This window comes from Alexandromys fortis, unplaced genomic scaffold, assembly GCF_014885135.2.
Source record: "Alexandromys fortis isolate MF-2015 unplaced genomic scaffold, M_Fortis_MF-2015_v1.1 scaffold_92, whole genome shotgun sequence".
NCBI lineage: Eukaryota > Metazoa > Chordata > Mammalia > Rodentia > Cricetidae > Alexandromys > Alexandromys fortis.
In genome coordinates, this window is record NW_026067972.1 from 5,542,850 (window position 1) to 5,563,634 (window position 20,785).

General features: G+C 40.8%; 1 protein-coding gene across 1 annotated transcript in view; it reads left to right on the top strand.

Annotated features, from left to right (window-relative positions):
- The window catches only part of Rnf38 (ring finger protein 38), a 106,747-nt gene that overhangs the window by 27,943 nt on the left and 58,019 nt on the right, over positions 1-20,785 (top strand). The window contains exon 2 of the mRNA XM_050155906.1: positions 7,274-7,344. Within this exon, the coding sequence (XP_050011863.1) occupies positions 7,274-7,344 (71 nt within the window). The remainder of the gene's footprint in view (positions 1-7,273; positions 7,345-20,785) is intronic.

A 20,785-nucleotide genomic window follows, 5' to 3' on the forward strand; every position in this document is an offset into this window, starting at 1 on the left:
TTTATTATACAAAGTATTTTCATATATTCATTGTTGTACTTTGATCTTTTCTACCCTCTACTTCCTTCTCCCCTTCTCCCAGGCCCCAACTAGTTCCCTCACTACTTTCATGGCCTTTAAAAACACAGTCTTCGTTTCACATATGAGAGAAAATATATTTCTCTGAGGTTGTCTTATTTTGCTTAATATAATAATCTTCAGATCCATCCATTTTCCCCAAATTGAATGATTTTTGATTAGGACTTTGTCTATCTGCCTGTCCCCCCCCCCCCCCCCCCCGTGCTCACTGTGTGTGTGTGTGTGTGTGTGTGTGTTTGTGCACACACGCATGTATGCATATGGTACCAGAGTTTACCTTGGGAGCCATCCACCTTATATTTCAAACAGTCTGTTCCCGGCTAGCGTAGAAAGCTAATCCTAGGGATCTGTTTGTCTTTGCCTCCCCAGTGTGACCTCACACCTGGCTTTTTCTGTGAGGTCTGGAGATCAATTTGGTCGTTATACTTGCAGCAAGCACTTTACCAGCTGAACTATCTCCTCATATGTTTGACTTTTTGGAATGGTCTTAACTTTGTAGCCCATGCTGGCCTTGACCTTGAAGCAATCCTCTTATTTCAGCTTCCCTATTGCAGAAAATACAGCTGGCCAGTATACTTAGCAATCTTACTTCATAACCCAGGCTGGTCTTGAACTCATGGAGTCATCATTCCCCAGCCTTCCAAATGCTGAGATTATGAACAGGGGCCACAACGCCTGGTTTTCTTTTGTGTTATTGAGTATAGCCACTGAGAGTGGGGTGAGTTGGAATCCGAGTGTTATTTTTTTGAGGTTTCATGCAACAGGGTCTAATGATAGCCTAGATTGTCCTTGAGCTTCTATCCTCCAGCCTCAGCTTCCCCAAGGCTGGGATTCTAGGTGTGTGCCACTCTGTCCTGTTCTCAGGTTCTTACCTGTCTCAGTCTGACCTTGAACTCTGGGTAGTGCTGCTACCACACACATGAAACACCAGAGTTCAAACGTGGGCTTTGCATCATGGCAAGTACTCTAAAATTAACTACATCCCAGTCCTCAGCTTAGTTTTAATTTGCAATTTCCCCATGACTAAAGATGTTGAGCATTTTTTCTTTTTTGCTTTTATGGTCTGTTTGTGTTTCTTTTGAGAAGCATCTGTTTATTGCTTAAATTATTTTTTATTGAAGCAAAATTTTTAAAGTTCTTCAATATTTTGTATATTAATTCCCTGATGGATGAATAGCTGGTAAAACTTTTCTTCTCTCGGTCTGTAGGCTGTCTGTTCACTTCTGATGGTCTCCTTTGCTATGCAGAAACTGTTGAATTTGCCGTCGTTCCCATTTACCAGTTCCCGCTATTATTTATTATATTATTATTATTATTTCCCGTCCTCTATCCTGAAATGTTTTCCTGTCTCTGAACATTTTGAATTGATTTAAAATGAAGCATTCTAAATTATTTTTGAATTAGATAGGAATTTAATTTTAGTCTTCCTCATATCTAGTTTTCCAGCACTGTCGTTTGCTGAAGAGACTAGCTTCCCCCCGTGGATGTGCTTTCTCCTTTTGTTGAGAATCAGATAGCTAGAGTTGTCTTGATTTCTTTCTTTCCCATTAGTCCATATTTCACGTTCTGTGTCTGTACCATACTGTACTTACTACTACAGTACTGTGGTATAATTCAAAAATAAGGTATTGTGTTTTCTCTAGTGTTGTTTTTTCTGTTCGTGGTTGTTTGGCTATTTGGAGTCATGTGTGCTAATATATGAATTTAAAGCTAAAAATAAAAAAAATGTCAAGAAACAAATCTTTCTGTCAAATTCTTTAGAGTTGGACATTATCCATTATTTCAACTTTTGGGAGACCGAGGAAGAATGCCAATGTGGGCTGCATAACAATAACCTGTCTCAGCCAGGCAGTGGTGACACACCTTTAATCCCAGCACTTTGGGAGGCAGAAGCAGGTGGATCTCTGTGAGTTCGAGGTCAGCCTGGTGTGCAAGAACTAGTTCCAGGTCAGGCTCCAAAGCTTCAGAGAAACCCTATCTCGAAAAACAAAAAAACAAAACAAAAAAAAGAAAAAAAGAAAGAAAACATAGGAATGATGTTCTGTGTGTACTGATAGTCTCAGCATTCGGGGAAGAAGAAGCAGATCACCATCAAGGCCAGCCACTCAGTATCCCTACCGGAAACAAAACAAAGAAAGGGCCCAGTAGTAGATCACTTGCTGAGCACAACAATCATTCCTCAGTTAACTACCCCCACACACACCCAACATTGGGGATCATTTGGTACCAGACTGAAACTCATTAATTTTGAATCTTAGGTAAAATGATGATTACTAAGTCAGTGACATAGTCATTAATTTAGATTCTTTTTTTTTTCTTTACACATTTTCCCTAACTTCATTTTTTAGTTTGTATGAGTCTAGTGATCAGTCTTTAAGCATGCTCTTTATTTTCTATGGTGGCAGTTAGGACTAAACCACTACTAAGCGGTCACTCTACTGCCAGCTCATGCTCCACACCACAGTGGGTTTTTGAGGGCCAGTGAAAGGTTCATTATGCAGATGCTGTTTCTATTCTAATTTTTAGGGAAGGTGAAACTGCCTGCCCTGTTCCTGTCATGGGCAGCCTTGGCACTCTCTCGCCGCCTGGTGGCAGCATATCATAACTTGAAAGTTACTAAGTCTATAGTCTTTTAAAAAGGACATTGGTGAAGCGAAGTTATTGAATGGTATAGGTTTTCTGTTTGAGATAATGAAAATGCCTTGAAAATAGCAGCGCAGCTGCTCACACACATTATGGATATAATTAATACCCCTGTATTATGCATTCTCAGTGGCTAAAGTGGTAAAGTTGATGTTTTATGGTGTCACCGTTTAAAAACAGGGACGTAACAATGTTTGATAGCATATAAATAAATAGGATTGAGTAGTGTGGCTTTGGTGGAAAGAAATGCCGTGTCCAATGCTATGTACTGTCTAGGGAGGAGAGCAGACCAGGCTTAAGTCAGTGACTTTCACAGGATCTCAAGCAGCAGAACCTTCATAGCATGACCATATAAGAGTCCCTCTGACACAGTGAGAAGTCTGGGGAACTCCTCATCCGCCAATTCAGAGAGTAGGACACACTCTAAATTTTTGAACATGGGTATTCTTAGCAGCAGCAGAGCCATTCCTCTGTTTGCCTTGTCCTCCTTTTCCACATTACTTGAAAACATATGGTATTTCATTAAATTATGTGTATGGTTGTTTTGCTTACATGTATGCCTGTGCATACTAAATATACAAGTTCTTGGCATATTAGTGCTAGGTTCATCGAAGACTTCTTCCATTAACATTTAATATGCATTTATACTACCTGCCCTCTTGGGTGTTAAGTAGTGTGCCTGAGTCCTATTCACTGGATGCAAGGAACATCTTGTTATGACAACCATGATTTTCCTAGGATGTAGCCCCATGTACAAAGATGTACTGTATCATAAATCATATATCTACCTAATCAAATGCTTAAAAATAATTCTCAAGGTCTGGTAGAGGTCTCAGCAGGGCAGGGCAGCTGCCAATAAGCCTGAAGACCTGGCTTTAACCCCAGGACCCATAGGATGAAAAGAGAGACCTGACTCCAGGTTATTATCTGACCTCTATGTGTACAGCCCAGCGTGCGTGTGTGTTTGTGCGCATGTGCACACATACAATTTTCAGTGCTGCATTTTTATTTCTATTTGAAAATTAATACACAGATTTTATAAATTGATCATTTTTCTTCATTAGCCGGGCGGTGGTGGCGCACGCCTTTAATCCCAGCACTCGGGAGGCAGAGGCAGGCGGATCTCTGTGAGTTCAAGACCAGCCTGGTCTACAAGAACTAGTTCCAGGACAGGCTCCAAAACCACAGAGAAACCCTGTCTTGAAAAACCAAAAAAAAAAAATTTATGATACAAAAAGTCAGATTTGTGGGAGCCTTTAACACATTAATAACTTTCTATTGACTTACTTTACCCTGTATTAAGTGAAATACCCTTGTCTTATAAGGCATTCCTAATCTGTACCAGTTTCTGCTCATGACTAGTGGTGCTGTAGAAAAAAATAATTCTGCCAAAAACCCCATCATTAACCAATTACAAGTATTTATAGAGTAAATTCAGATATTGAATGGTTTTTCAAGTAGTTCAGGCTGGCGTCAAATTTGCTATGTGGTCAAGGATGACCTTCAGCTCCATGATGCATTCTGGGTGTTGTGACAGGTCTGTTTCAGCTTGAAGCAGTTCAAATGCTGGTTTCAGATGAGGAAATAGGAACTTTCAGGGGAATGTGGGAAATAATACAAACATGCATGGTGTTGTAGATGTGCTGGGCCATGTGTCGAACACCTTACATGTTCAGGTCAGTCTCTCTTCGCCCTCTACCCTCACTTTTTACAACTGGGTCTCGCTGCATAGCCCAAGCTGGCCTTGGAACTTTGGATCCTCTTGCCTCTTCAAGTGCTGGGATCACAGGTGTCTCCCATCATGCCCAGTGTACCTTTCATTTTAAAAATGTACACTGAGTTATAGAGGGTTGATTTGAGCACTGCTGGTCAGTTGTGGGGCTAACTATTTGTACCGAGACACTACTTTATGGAAAAGATTTAGTAAAGAGGATAGCTTACTCTGTGTCCGGGGATAGTGCTAGTGCTTGCTCAGTTAACTTTCCCTCTTGTTTTAATTTTCCTTGTGATAATTGTCATTTTCTGAGTCCAGTATCAATCAATCTCTGATGACTGGAATGAATATTCAGTCAACCAGCATACACTTCTCCTGAGAAGTCACTGTAAGAAAGGTTTTGCTGATGTCTGTATAGCGCCTGATATAATTTCTCATGGTGACTAGGACACGACAGTGCCAGGGTGTGGTCTGGGGCAATAGACTGGCACTGGAGGTCTTAGGATTTGTCCATCCTCACTCTGCCTTTGGTGTCCTGTGGCCCCCACTGTAGTCAGCATAAACTAGTAGAGGTAGATTGGTGAGCTGACATCTAGCACTGCTGAGTTGCACGTAGGCTTGCAATATTTCAGTGAAGAAACTCCTCCCTCAGTGCGCCCAGCTAAGAACTAAGGTAAGGATTGGTGTCTCATAGTAGTGTTAGATCTGGGACAGTGCCTCAGTGGGCCAGGTGCTTGCCACACAAGCCCGACAAGCTGAGATTGAACCTCGGACCCATGTGAAAGTGTTTTCTGTGGAGCTGGGTTAGTGGTCATGCATTCCTTTGACCTATTTTTATCATGGGCAGTTTTTATTTTTCATTTCAGTTATAACAGACGGTTTTGCTGAAAATAATAGTCAGGGTTGGCAGTTGAGTCAGAACTTGAAATACATCTGCCAGGCCCTCCTGGCTTTTAAAGTTTAGGTTGAATAATCTGCTAGGGATTGAACCTAGGTCCTCTGGAAAAGCAGTCGGTGCTCTTTAACTGCCAAGGCATATTTCTAGCCCTGGCTTGAAATAATTTTGTAGCAGATTACCTGCTTATAATGATAACTAATTGTTGAGCCTTAATATGTCTCTGGAACTAAGTGACTATTGTGTTTTGTATATAAATGATAAAGACAGAATTGCTTGGCTTCACTTTTCATTGTGAACATGGAATGGTGTTGGTGTTTCCTCACACGGGTGGTGGGGGGACCTCTCTTCCATTGCTTTCATCTCTGCCTAGGGTTGTCTCGCAGCTGTCATTTAAAGATCCTTTACTGGGGGCTGGAGAGATGGCTCAGAGGTTAAGAGCATTGCCTGCTCTTCCAAAGGTCCTGAGTTCAATTCCCAGCAACCACATGGTGGCTCACAACCATCTGTGACAGGGTCTGGTGCCCTCTTCTGGCCTGCGGTCATACACACAGACAGAATATTGTATACATAATAAATAAATAAATAAATATTAAAAAAATAAAAATAAAGATTCTTTACTAAAGCACACATTTTTTTTTGTCCTGCTCCTTTTGTGTCATTAGGGGTTTTACCACATGACTCATTGTTAATCCACCCCCCCCACCAGCTGCACCTCGCTGCTCACTCCTGTGCCTGTGGACAGTCCATAATAGTATGCTTACTCTCCATTCATGACTTTATGTTTAACACCAGCTTTTCAGAAAGATTGGGCCAAGCTGTGTGCTTGAGATACAGCTCAGTGAAAGCACTTGCCTAGAGTGCATGAGGCCTGTGTACACTCCCTAGCAATAAAAGCACATTAACCCCCCCTCCACACACAAACGCCACACACACACCTAACACATGTACACACATAGATTTTTTTTTCCGGCTGGCCTAGAATTCCATGTATAGACTAGATTGGTTTGGTGTGATTGTGGTGACCTTCCTGTTTCTGCATTTTTTCTTCGTTGAAATTATGTATTCAAAACAAAACAAAATCCTCTACTTTTTTCTAAGACTTCTTTTTCTTCCTTCCTTCCTTCCTTTTTTTAAAGACCGAGTCTAACTATATAGCCTTGGCTAGCCAGGAACTCTTTATGTAGACTAGACTGGCCTCAAACTCATAGTGATCCACCTGCCTCTGCCTCCCAATTGCTGTGTTTGAGGTTGTGCGCCATCATGCCTAGCAATATTTGAAATCTTATTTGACATAGACTTAAAAAAGAAATTCTCCTGTCTCAAAGACTCCTTTGTCCCTTTGTCCTTTGTCTTTGAACTCTTGATCTTTCTACTTTAGTTCCCAAAGTTCATGTGCCATTAAGCCTGGGTAAATTGTATTGTATATGTTACATTTTTAGGGTCAGCCTCAAGGTATGTGTAAACCAAACAGGAATGTAATTATAGTCTTCGTCAGTAGGGTTTGCCTTACTGATGTGTTTACTTAGGGGTCTCACTTGGGAAGTAGACCTTGCCGTGCTCAGAGTGATGGGGCAGGGTTGCCAGCCAGGCTTCAGTTCCACGTCTTCTCGCTGCTGCTTTTTGTGGATCGGTGTCTGGTTCTTCCTTCTGTGAAGAAGCCACAAATAGGGCCCACAGATTGCTGAGTGGGTAAGATGACTGCCTAAGCTTGGTCCCTGGGACCCACATGTGGGAGGAGAACCTGGTCCTACAGGTTGTTGTCTGGCCTCCTTGCACTCATGGGCTTGCACATGTAGCTTTTGAAAATCCATAAGTAATCTTGTCCTACTGCTTAAGAACTTGTTTAAGGACTAAATGGGATACTGGACATAAGTCTATTGGTAAAGCAGTTTAATGTAAGGAATTACTGCTGCTTAACTCTCCCTTCCTTTTCTCCGTAGGTAGTGTTGGTGCTTCTTTTCAGTGCCGGTCCGTCCATCACGACCACATTTGTCATGATGACAGTGACAAGGTGAGGTCCTTGTTGATGTCTGTCACCGTGGGAATGCATGCCACCCTGATTGTCCTGCTGGATTCACCTGTGTGACTCTGGACCTCGAGCCCCTGGGGTGACTTGAGGGTATAATGTTGAGACGCAGAGTACAGATGGTCCTGCTGGTTTATGTGTCGGATTATTGGACTGCTCCAGAACACCTGCAGCTCAACCCTCAGAAGAGGTGCTCCTGCCTAGTCTCCAGGTCCCTGTTGTGTCTCTGTCCTTCCTCTTTCTCTGCATAGGCTGGACATGAGGCTTATTTTAACAAGGAAACATGTGCTTTCTCTGAGTAGTTAGCAGTTCATGTGTCTCTAGTTGGAAGAATCACAGACATTCCAAATTTGTTTCACTTTTATAGTTGTTTTTACATTGTCATCACTTTTGTCTTTATTTTTAAATGTGATGGGTGTGTGTGCACGCATGTCAGGCTTGTGCATGTCACTTTAAGTGTGTAAAGGTCATAGGAAAACTGGGGTGTTGGTCCTCATCATCCACTTTATTTGAATTGAGATTTCTTGTTCACCACTCTGTATGCTCCTACATCTCAGCTTCCCTTTTCAGCTTCCCTCTTGCTGAGGGACAGCTTAGATTGGAGACACGTGCCTCTGTCCAGCTTTATGTGAGTTCTGCAGAGTCAAACTCTGGACCTCACTGTTAGCCACTGGTTTGATTTTGGATCTAGGGTCTAGTGGCTGGAACTTGCAGCAGTCCTCCTCATCCTACCAAGCGCTGGGCCATTCGTGCCCTCTGCACCTGCTTTCTTTTTATACTTTACCTAATTCTATTATGGTTTACTAAAGCCTAAACTAAATCTTGATTATTGAGAATGTAACCTGATTCTTCAGGGTGGTTTGTGTTTCTGTGTGTGTGCTCGTTTATCTGTTTACTACTTTGGGCCAGAGTTTTTTCTTTCTTTCTTTTTTTAAAGATTTATTTATTTATTATACAACATTCCTGGTTATGAGCCACCATGTGGTTGCTGGGAATTGAGCTCAGGACCTCTGGAAGAGCAGCCAGTGCTCTTAACCTCTAAGCCATCTCTCTAGCCCTGAGTTTTTTCATTTTAAAATCATGTCCAAATTAATGGTGGTTTGTTTCATTGTAGGTTGTATTTGTTTTTGTTTTAGGCAAGGTCTCACTAGCCTTGGTACTGTTCTGAGACTTTTATGAAAGACCAGGGTTGGCCTTGAATTCACACTTCCCAAGTTCTGGGATTAAAGATTTGAGATATCATGCGTGCCAGTTGTGTTCATTTATCACTAACAAAACCTGCTTTTAGGTGAGTTTAGTGATGGGTATCTGTAATTCCGGAATTTAATAGGTAGAAACAAGAGGATTCAAGGACTTCTCTACTTTATAGCAAATTCTAAGCCACCTGGGCCATGCAAGACGTTTATAATATCAAAAATAAAAGGGAAAAAAAAAAGATTGAGACACTTGCCTTGGGGCCCTTCTAGTGTCTCTTCCAGAAGATTTCTGTGGTCTGGAAGTGTCCGGAATATCTGCTGCTGATCTGGATGAGATTAAATTTAGTTTTTCACCCTCAGTTCCAAAGGCTTTTTCTATTTCCTGTGTTTCTGTGCGTGGATGTAGCTATGCATGGATGCATGGTAGCTGCCAGGACAGATCCAAATGATCGTCTTTATTTTGATCAAGAACCTGCTCCCCTGTTGGAGATAAGAAATTAATTATTGAGATTTTACAAATGTTTTGTTGTTGTTGGTCTCACTGCTTCTGTTAGCTTGCATAGCATTCCAGACTCTTCCTTTTATAGTCATCCAGAACCATGGGTTATATTTTTTAATTTTCACAGGGAGTTCACTGAAAGAGACTTTCTAAAATTTAATATACCAGAGTTTAGAAATGAACGTTTGAAAATAAGAGTGATAAATGCAGAAAACAATGAAGTCACTTGGTCAGTAGATTACAAACGCTGCAAAGCTATTTGGTTCTGGCTTCTGCCATTTCATTGACAGTACAGAAACCAAAGTGAACTTCTCGAGATTCTGTCTCTCTTAAGTATTTTCCATCTCTCTCAAAATGGTTCTCAGTTTTCAGTCTTTATATGACTAATTTGTGTTTTACATAATTAGGACACTTCTCACCGTACATGGATGGAGGCAGGAAGAGAATGAGAGATTTTTTTTTTTGTTTTCTTCAAGATAGGGTTTATTTGTATAGTCCTGACTGTCATGAAACTCACAGAGATCCCCCTGCCCCTGCCTCACAAGTGCTAGGATTAAAGGTGTACCCTTTTATTTTTTATATTATAAAAGTCATGAGGAGGAGAGAATTTTAAAGGATAATGTTTGGCCAGCACAATGTAGGACAATCCAAGGCTGTTCCCTGCTTCTCCTGCCTACTTTGTGTATATTATTGCTCAGGGTGGAATGAGAAGCGTCTCTTGTCTATGCACTGATAGCTTATTCTGGTGATTGGAGCCAGCAAATAGTATTTGGTGGGTAGCTAGCTATGTTTCTAGCATTAGATCAGGATACAAGATAGATAAAAATTCCTATTTTTTCATGATTTTACAATGTAACTGGGGAAATGTCAGTTATATATTATATTACAATAAGATACAGTAAGAATTAGATAAAAGGAAAGGTGGGGCTAATTGTGTTGGCACAGCCTTTAGTCCCAGCACTCAGGAGGTAGAAGCAGGTGGATGGTACTCTAAGTTCCATTCCAGCCTGGTTTACATAACAAGTTTCAGACCAGCCAGGGCTACATAAATTTGGGACCCTGTCTCGATTTAAAAAAAAGTTGATCTTGGTAAGTGGAATGATGTCCATTAAGAGGGTGATGATACAGGTGGCAGTTTTTATTATTTTAGTATTTTATTATTCTTTCAATTTATTTGGGGGAGGTGTCTGTAGTGAGGAGCGGCGGGCTGTGTTCCTGCCCAGCTCCTGTACGGCTAGCTTTATACCTGAAATAACAACACACAAATTGTATTCTTTTAAACACTGCCTGGCCCATTAGTTCTAGCCTCTAATTGGCTAACTCTCATATCTTGATTAACCCATTTCTATTCATGTGTGTAGCACCACGAGGTGGTGATTTACAGGGAAGGATCTTAACCTGCGCCCATCTTGGAGAGGAGAGCTATAGAATCTGCCTCACTTCCTTTCTTCCCAGCATTCTGTTCTGTCTTTCCTGCCTACCTATGTTCTGACCTATCAGGCCAAGCAGTTTTCTTTATTAATTAACCAATGAAACAACAGATAGATAGAAGACCCACCTACATCAGGTGTCACATGCCATAGCATTTGTGTGGAAATCAGAAGACCACTTGGTGGGTTTGGTTCTTTCCTATCTTAACATGGGTTCCAGGTATCAGTCCTGTGAGGCAAGTGCCATTACCTTTCTGCCATCTTGCTGACTCTTGACTCTGGTTCTGCTTCACCTGGTCTCGTCTCGTCTCATCTGGTTTTCTCACATGGTTGAGACAAAGATTCAGTTACCCAATGTTGTGTGACAAAACTCTTTTTGGGAAGATGCACACACATCCTCTCAACCCAGATAGCTCATGACAGACCAAAGTATGGACACCACCAAAGTCCAACTTCGTGAAACAATGAGTTTTATTGGGGTTACTTACAGGAATATGAGAGGGCTTACTTACTGAAGCAGTAATGACTCAAAGACATCAGCTTCACAAAGGCCCACCTCAGCATGAGTGACTGCTCACACAGCAGGGAACTTGGTGTACATTGCACAGCCTGCAGGCAGCTCAGGAGGATGTAAAGTGTCCTTTCCAGGTGGGTCAGTTGGTCTAAACGTCTTCCAGGCAGCTCAGCGGGTTTCTGCTTCTACCAGGCAGCCAGTCTGGTCTGAGGGCCTTTGCAGCTCAGCTTCTTTCCATCTGAGGGGGACTCTACTCTTTCATTGTCTATGCTGACAGGGAGGAGCCTAGTGAATCTGGTCCGTTTCAGGGACTTCCTGAAGCTATTTTGAGTTGTTCACCTTCTTGCTTAAGGAGCTTCTCTGCAGGATAGAATGTTTCCAAGTACTCAGGAATAGAACTGTTATCCAGTACCCAGGCTGATCTAGAATTGATAATTCTCCTGCCTGTTTCCTAAATAACAAACTATAAGCTACATTTCCTATTCTCTTTCAGATTTTAAAAAGTTTATTAGTCACATAAGGCATGCTAACACCTAAAAATCAGATTTTGCTATTTGCATTAGCCCCTAACTTTAGATCAGAAGTGAAATTGCTGTACTGGACTCACAGTTTTTGCCTGTTCACCTCAACTTTGCTCAGAAGTCTGTGCAGCTTTGTAACAAACCTCATATCATGCATTGCTGTATTGCATTGTTTCTGATGTGACAGTCATATAGCATTATTTTAACAATATAAAGTGTAATATAAAACTGTTACTGTTGTTGTATCTTCTTGATTTTGACACTACCTAAACAAGTGTCAGTTTGGGAATAAGGAGATATTTGCAGTGAGAACATACCTGACATAGGGAGTATGTCTGACTTAAGGATGAAAAAGAATATCAAAACATTTTAGAGCTATCAAGTTAGCCTGATGAGTTTGTAATTGTCTTGCTCATGAGTGATGTTTAATAAATGTCATTGTTTTTAAAATCATGTTTGAACAACCTAATGAATACTTTAAAATGACTTTTAAATGACTTTATTTTCTTCAAAGAAGTTTGGAAATAGAATTTTGGCAAAATAAGTATATATCATAAGCTTCGTGCATCAAAAAACGACATACACTACTCCTGTTAGCTTTAGTTCCTGTGGATCTGACCCTGCCATGTCATTTCCTTTTTTTCCAATCATTTGTTTTTTTGAATTACAATATAATTACATTACTTCCTACTTCCTTTTCCTCCCTCCAAACTCTTGAATACACCCCTCCTTGCTGTTTCTCAGATTCATGGCCTCCTTTTTTTCATTACTTATTGTTATACACACACACACACACTCCCTCCCTCCCTCCCTCCCTCCCTCCCTCCTTCCCTCCCGGCCTCTCTTCATTAATTGTTACGTACACATACTCATGGCCTTTTTTCATTAATTATTGTTTCATATACACACAGATACATACATATTCCTAAATACATAAATGCACCCTTCTCAGTCTGTGTAATGTTACTTGTATGCATGTTTTTGGGACTGACCATATTGGTATGGGAAAACCAATTGGTGTGCACTTCCCTGGGAAAGACTGTTCCTCCCTGCTCTCAGGAGTCCATAGTTGCCTTTAATTTTTGGTCTAGGGTTGAGGCTTCCTGTGCTTTCTTCTGTCTGTGTTATGTTTATTGTTCTTGTATAACTTCTGACATTACTAAAAGACACACTTGCAGCAAGCTTTTTTATCCTTGGGTCTTACAATCTTTCTGCCCATTCTTCCACAGTGATCCTTGAGCCTTAAGTACAGGAATTGTTTTGGAGATGTATCTGTTAGGACTGGGCTTCACAGCTCTGCATTTTGATTAGTTGTGGTTGTCTGTAATGGTCTATTGCAAAGAGAAGTTTCCTTGATGAGAGTGAGGGCTGCACTTATCTGTTGGTATAAGGATAAATGTTTAGAGTGTAGCTAGTGATTCTGCTGGGTTAGTGGAGTAGCACTTGTAGGTTCTCCTCCAAGATCCAGGATGTCACTTGCCCTGGGGAGTTGACTAGGTTTCTAGTGCCAGGCACCTTCTTGTTGAGCAGGTCCTAAGTCCAATTAGAGAGATGCTGGTTATTGCCAAAATATACATGCCACTACTGTGCCCTAGGTTTGTTGTGCCAGGGTGGTCATTGTTGTGGATCTTGGGCGTCACAGCTGGTAGAACTGTTGTTTGTCTCCCTCCTTTGGAAGCTTGTATGGTGCCTTCTGGTATCATGAAAGCTAGTCCCCTGGGAGCAGGTTTTCAGGTCAGTTCCTCTTGGGCCTCAGACCCTAGGTATGAATTGCATGGTATCTTTAGAAATAGGGACTTGCCTTCTGCCTCTGGGAGGTAGCTGAGGGCAATAGCAGTAGTGTGTAATATTTGGAGAGTCTCTTGATCAAAACTCAAAAGAGGGCTTCTCATGCCTGGAGTTGGGGTTTTTGTTAAATGGTCTTTGGCTTTTGGAGGGAACATTGTCAGCCCAGATGAGAAAATTTTATTTAAACTATATATGCATATTTATACAGACTTGGCATGTCTTTTTTTAAAGGCAGATTGTTATAGTATGATTCATCATGACTTTTCCAAACATCCTTATTGTTATTTTAGCCTCCTTTCCTTTTGTATTTATCTCCCTTTCCCTTCCCTATTAGCGCCTATGTAACAACCTTTGTAGGCAGAGACTTGTCGTTTCTTCCCGGCCTCTCAGATCCAAATAATCACACAGAAACTATATTAATTTCAGCACTGCTTGGCCAACAGCTTAGGCATATTCCTGGCTAACTCTTACATTCATTTCTATTAATCTGTGAATTGCCATGTGGTTGTGGTCTACTGGTAAGGGGTAAGGCAAAGGTTCTACTGGGGGCTGGTGTCTTTCTCCTCCACAGCTGCATGTCGTGTCCTTTATTCCTCCTACTTTGTCTCTGTGTCCTTGTTCTCATTTCACACTTGACTTTACTAAGCCATTGGCCAGAACAGCTTCTTTAGTAACCAATGGTAATAAAACATATTTATAGTATTCAGATGAGAATTCCACATCACATCTTAGTGTTTTTATTAAGTGCAACACATGGGAGGGCTTAGCTAGTCTCGCTAGGAGGTCACTGTGGGGAGCCTTCTCAGGTTGTAGTCTTGTAGGTGAAGGAAGCCACAGCTGATTTTTTTTTTACACGTGCTGGTCCTTCATTCCTAAACGATTGCACTTAGGCCAGAGGAAGGCTTTGCCAACCCTTTGTGCCTCACCTGGGGAAGGCTTTGTTATTCCCAAGATTCTGAGGCTTGGGAATCCTTGACATGTCTGTGCTCATGTCAATAATACACATTTACTCACAATTCCATCTACGATGACTTAGAACTTCATCCCCTCCTTACACATTCTGCTTTCTGCATCATCTTGGCAGATAACATTTTTTATTGTGAATTAACAGAACCTCAGAAATGTTTAATGTGGCATTTAAGGTTAATAGTGAGAAACCCTATTTGGGCTAGATGGCATCTGAAGTGCACTCTAGGTGCGGCAGTTCTAAATGGAGCTGATGGCACGGGACCGCGAGGCCACCAGAAGACTGACTACAGACTAGTTAAGGAAGACCAATTTCAAAATAAGGGCTGCTTCTTAGGGATGTGTGTGGCGTCATTTATCTTGTGGTCTCTTGATGGAGGAAGGTCATTGGCTAATAAAGAAACTGGCTTGGCCCATTTTATTGGTTAGAACGTAGGTGGGTGGAGTAAACAGAAGAGAATGCTGGGAAGAAGAGGAAGTGAGGTCAGACTCTGCTCTGCTCCCGGAGAGACTCGACAGCTCTGTGCTCTGGAGCAGAGACGCCATGCTCCGCTCTCCCAGGCAACTCTGACCCAGGATGGACGTAGGCTAGAATCTTCCCAGTAAGCAAACCTTGGGGTGCTTACACACATTATTAGAAATGGGATAGTCCAGATGCGAGAGTTAGCAGAGAAGAGGCTAGATATAATGGGCAAGCAGTGTTTAAATGAATACAGTTTGTGTGTTGTTATTTCGGGCATAAGCTAGCCAGGCGGCCGGGGTGCTGGGGAAGCAGCCTCGCCGCTCCTATTTCAACAGTCCCTTGATTATACATTAAGAGAAAGTTCCATTAGCTTAAAATAAAAAATCAACTTGAAAAATATGAAGTGTTTATCTATGTAGAAAAGCAGTTAGGAGTAGTGTAGATCCCTTGTCTGAAATGAGAACTGAAAATGTTTCTGATTTAGGATATTTCACAGATTACCTCCTTGAACATAGTTACTCTGAAGTCAGAAACACTATAAACTTTGTTTAAATTTTATTTAGATTATGTGTGTGCACACCAAGGCACACTTGTATATCAGTTATCTGGACTCAATAAGCCATCTTACTTCCAGGCCCTCTAAGCTTGTTGTGAGTACCTCAAAAAGATTCTTGTTGGACATGGGGAGATGGCTCAGTGAGTGAAAATCTGAAAACCTGAATTCATTCCCAACCCATTAAGATGCCTGGGGTAGTAGTGCAGGTCTGCAATCCCCTCAACAGGAGAACGCCAGCATTTTTATGGGAGAGTTGTTCAAACCAGCTTGAAATAAAGTGGCAGGAAAGAGAGACCCTACTTTAAAAACAAAGTGGAATATAAAAACGGAATCCCAAAACTTGTTCTCAGGCTGTACATGTGTACCGTGGCATACGTGTACAGTCATGTGGGGGCACCTCCTCCCTCACCCAGTCACTCACACACATACCCTAATCACATGCACTCATATGCACACCCAGTCACATATAAAATCACTCATACATATACACCAAACACTCACATACACACAATCTCACACACGTACCACTCACACACACTAAAAAACTCTCTTATACACGCACATACAAATATCACCCCAAAATTTCTAATTTTAATGATATTTTAGATTTTTTAATTTAGAGATGCCAAATACAAATTGTAGAAATAAAATGCAAATTTTAAATCATAAGAGGAATCGAAAGCCTTACTTATTCCTAACATGCTGTAAGGGTTTAGGAGGTGTGAAGGACATGGGAAGAGTAACAAAATGAAGTACTGAAGTAGAGTTAATTATCGAATTATAGGAAATGAATGTTAAAGTTGCCTGGTAAGTAACAAACTTGGCTGAAGAACAAATTTTAGGCCCTAAGTTTTGCACAAGACACAGACATACAACAGAGTGGCACAGAACTGAAGATTAGAGATAAGCAAGGAGTCAGAGATGGTGACACTTGTAATCTAGCACTCAGGGGGCAAGGCAGGAAGACTGGGGACTGAGGCAGCAGCCTGTGCGGCACGAGACTGGCTCGCAAAGAGAATACCACACGGGTGTGAATGCAAAGTAGAATCAACATTTTATTTATTTTGAACAGAGTCTCATGTAACACCGGTTAGTGGTCAGTTTCTAAGCTTTCTACCTCAGTCTCTACAATGCAGGAATTAAAGATATGTCACCTGACCTGACATTTTTAGTAGAATTCAAATTGTAAATTATTAATCTGTACAAAAGAGTCAAGAGTTATGTGTAGTTAATATAGTATCATGAACTAAAGTATTTGATACTATGGTACATACTTTTTGTTCATGGTTAGCGGCTTATAACTAACTCCCCAAGGCAGGTCAGAACATTCTGTCTGGAACTGGCCATAAAGGAATTCTTTGACCTACTTTGTATGATACAAGTGGCAAGGGCCTTTATTCTCCAAATTCATGAGGAAGGGAATACTGAAGAATCTGGGGAAAGATTTCAATTAGTAATAATTCTTCAGACATACCTCGTATTGCTGCTGTGCAAGTAAGGAGTCCTTAAGGATGGAAAGACATGGTTGCCCTTGCTTCAGTCATCCCTGTAAGAGTCCAGTGGCCAGCGCTGGAGTGTTTTCATATAGCACGTTCTCGTAGAGGGCACACCCAGAGAGGGCACAGTAGTTCTGTGTCTCTTCCCTCAGCCCCAGCCTGCCATACATCTCTTCATTGTATTCTCTGTATGTGTTTTCCCGAGTTCTGTAATCTAATCAAGTAAATTTTTCAAACCTGGGAGGGGATTGTGGAAATCCTAGTGTATAGCTAGTTATTTAGAAGTGCAGGTCACAAGTTGAGGCTTGTGTCAGCATATGAAGTGTGAGAGGAGTGCACACCTGTCTCAAAACAAAACAAACAACCCCTCAAATGCTAAACAAACAATAACAAAATGTGTAAAGAAGGGTTCCAAAGTGGGGGCTGAGCCCTAAGTCTGTGGGATCTACCACTATCTCTAGGTAGACAGACAGAACTGACGGACATCTAGTCAGTGCCAGGATGGACTCCACGTGAATGGGAGAATATCCATCAAAGGCTGCTGTGGCCTTTCTTATTTGTTGTTGGTTCGGAAAAACCTTACCCTTTGTTGATTTTTGTGTTATTGATAACAGAGAAAGATTTGTGTTTCTCCTTATTCAACTCCCAATATTTAAGCGAAAATCCATTAAGAGTAAGAAGAAAATGATAAAATCCCAGGTATGAGGTACCAATGCTGTGTGAGGACTACCACTTTAGGTCAGTGTGCTAACAAACAGGTGTTGTCTTTCTATGAAATATAGGTTATTATCTTCTACCTTATGTGGCTAGGAAGTCTAGGATGCCTAAATGGTCTCCTTGGGGTTTCACAGTGTTAAACAGTGCTGTATTCTCATTAGGAATTCTAATTAAGGAAGACCTGCTTCTTCCGGGTTCATTCAGGTTGTTGGCAAAATTCATTTTCCTGTAGCTCTGTGAGTGAGGATCTGAGCTCTTGTGAGCCTGCAGCCAGTAATAGGTTCTAGTGGCAGCCCACAGTCCTTTCTGTTGAGCCTTTCCATAGGCAGTTCACAGCATGTCTCTCTGCTTCAAGACCAGAAGGAGGCTCTCTAGACAGCACAAATGGAGTATTATATAATGAAGCATAATTGCAAGCATGATATCACCTCATTTTTGCCATGTTCTTCCAGCTAGAAGTCATTCACAGGCTTCTAGTATACTCCAGTAGGAGTGACACACAAGAGCAGTGACTCATTAGTAGTCACCTCGGTGTGTCCTTAATAGTGGGGGAAATAGGTAAAGAGAATCTGAATAATATAATTAACAGGCTGATTTATTAGTACCTGTAATGTTTAACATGTTTTAACAATTTTGGTAACAGCTTTATTGAGAGGTAATTTATATGGCATAGAGCACACATGATGGAGGTCAGAGAACACCTTGAGTCAGTTCTCCCCTTCTACCATGGAAGCCCAGGAGTCACTTAGACTGCCAGCCCTTGTGGCAAGTCCTTTACCTTACTATACGTTTATCTTACCAGCCTGCTTTTAGGAGTTCCAGAAAGAATTGTGCAGCTATCTTCACCATTTAATTTTAGAATATCTCAAGTCCCATCCCTCCATACCCCCAACCCCAACCTGCGCTCAGCAGTCAGCTGTTATTCATCCCCTCGGTTCCTAACAACCATTTGTCTTTCTGTATACAGCTCTCAAGACTTGGACATTAGTGCCTTGATGGCTCTTTGCAGAGAGAGTTCTGTGGATGGAACCCAGGGTTTTGTGCTTACCAGGCAAACACTCTACCTGAGCTACACTCTAGCCCTCTTTCAGTATTACATTGATTTTATATAGTATGTAACCTTTTGTGTCTGACTTCTCTCATTGGGTGACCATTTGAAAGTTTATACTATAGCATAAAGTAATACTTTATACAGTTTAATGAGTGAATAACATTTGATTGCATGGATATAACACATTTTGTTTATCTGCTCATCAGGTGGTAGACATTAGAGTTGTTTCCATTTTGTGATTATTATGAGTAATGATCCTCTGAACATTTGCATGTATTTGCTTCTTGGCATATGTTGTAAAAGGGGTGGCGGCCGCTTCCCGCTGCCAGGCTCCCAGCAGCCTGGCTAGCTTATACCCTTAAATAACAACAGACAAATTATATTCATTTAAACACTGCCTGGTCCATTATTTCTAGCCTCATATTGGCTAGTTCTCACATCTTAATTAGCCCATTTCTATTAATGTGTATTGCTACTTGACTGTGGCTTACCGGCATGAGTCTAACCAACGTCCGTCTTGTGCAGGAGAAGCATAGCATCTGCCACACTGCCTTCTTCCTCCCAGAATTCTGTTCTGTCTACTCCGCCTATCTAAGCTGCTGTCCTATCAAAAGGCCAAGGCAGTCTCTTTATTTAACCAATGAAAGTAACACATAGACAGAAGACCCTCCTACGCCATTTCCCCTTTTTCTGTTTAAACAAAAAAGAAAGGCTTTAACTTTAACATAGTAAAATTACATATAACAAAACAGTTATCAAGAATTACAGTTACAAATTTATATCTGTTTATCTTTTATCATAACAATGGAAAACTATAACCATCTATCTATTCTTCAATTTCATCAAGACTCCAGAAAGATATATTATTATTATTACTTAAGTAAATGAGGAGTAAGCAACTTCAAAAACTCTAGAAATGACAGAGACCTCTCACTGCCTGGACAGTCACCCAAAGTTCCTCTGTACCGTTGAAGTATCCATCTTTGGCCTTCAGGCCTATAGTATCCAGCAGACTTTTTCATGAAGCAGGAAATTTCAAAGACAGTTCAGTCACTTTCTTTTGTATCCTGCAGAATGTCTTGCAGACTCTTTCATGAATCAGGAACCCCAAAGGATCATCTTACTTTTAGGCAAGTCCAGCAGTCCTCTCTGCGGTTCTTCATGTCCAGCTTATGCAACAGTCCAGGCAGCAGTTTCTTGCCCAAATGACTAGCAAATGCTGTAAGGATCCTCTTCGATGCCCATCTTCTTGAAGTAGCTGGTGCTGCCAGGAGCAGAGTGTCTCATTGTCATGAAAACCCTAAGTTATTAAAACATTTAAAATGCCATATTCTGTAGTCTTTGAAAGATAGGAAGAATGCCTATCTAACTGAAATATATATATATATTCAGTTTATATATATATAAAATCTAACTAACATGACTACAAGCTTGACTATTATCGATGATTATCCATTAACAACCTATATTTCCTGATTATACATTACATTTTTAAATGAACTACACAATTACAATAGCTTAATCAAAATCAGAAATACATATACATATAACAAAATTGATCTTGAATTTATATCAATAAATACCAATGTAAATTATTCATATCTATATCATATCCCCCTTTAAATGTAAAAGAACATTTATAGACAATCAATATCTGGGAATATGGGTGCAGTTATTTCTCTCCAGACTTCTTCCTGCTGTATGGGGGGTGCTGTTAATCAGGTCTTTCATGGTGTATCTTGTGTGCCAGGTTCATCTCAGTTGGCAGTTGAGTGAAGTTATTTTTTGAGGGTGTTCACAGCAACCTTTCAGGAGGTCATGGTCTATCATGCCATATTGGGATAGAAGCAATTCACAGGGTCTTATCCTCTGAGAAAACAAAGAAGAACCTCTTTTCCAAAGCAGCATATCCTTAGATCCAAATTATGAAGTCAAGATAGCTTTATAATACACATGTTGGATTAACTTAGCAGACCACACAATGAAATGTCTTTCTGTATTTAGCTCCTTCACAGTCAAAAAATTGAAAGAAAATACAATAATATACAGAATCCAAACTCTCTGTGAATTTTCCATTTTTACGTGGCTTATTTTTCTTTATTTCTTTTAATCTATAACTATCTGTACTCTGTCTCTTTAAAGACTTTACCCTTTTTAAGGCATTAACTTTATTCTCTATATTCTTTTTCTTCTCTCTCCTAAGCTTACGTACACCCATCCAATACTGTG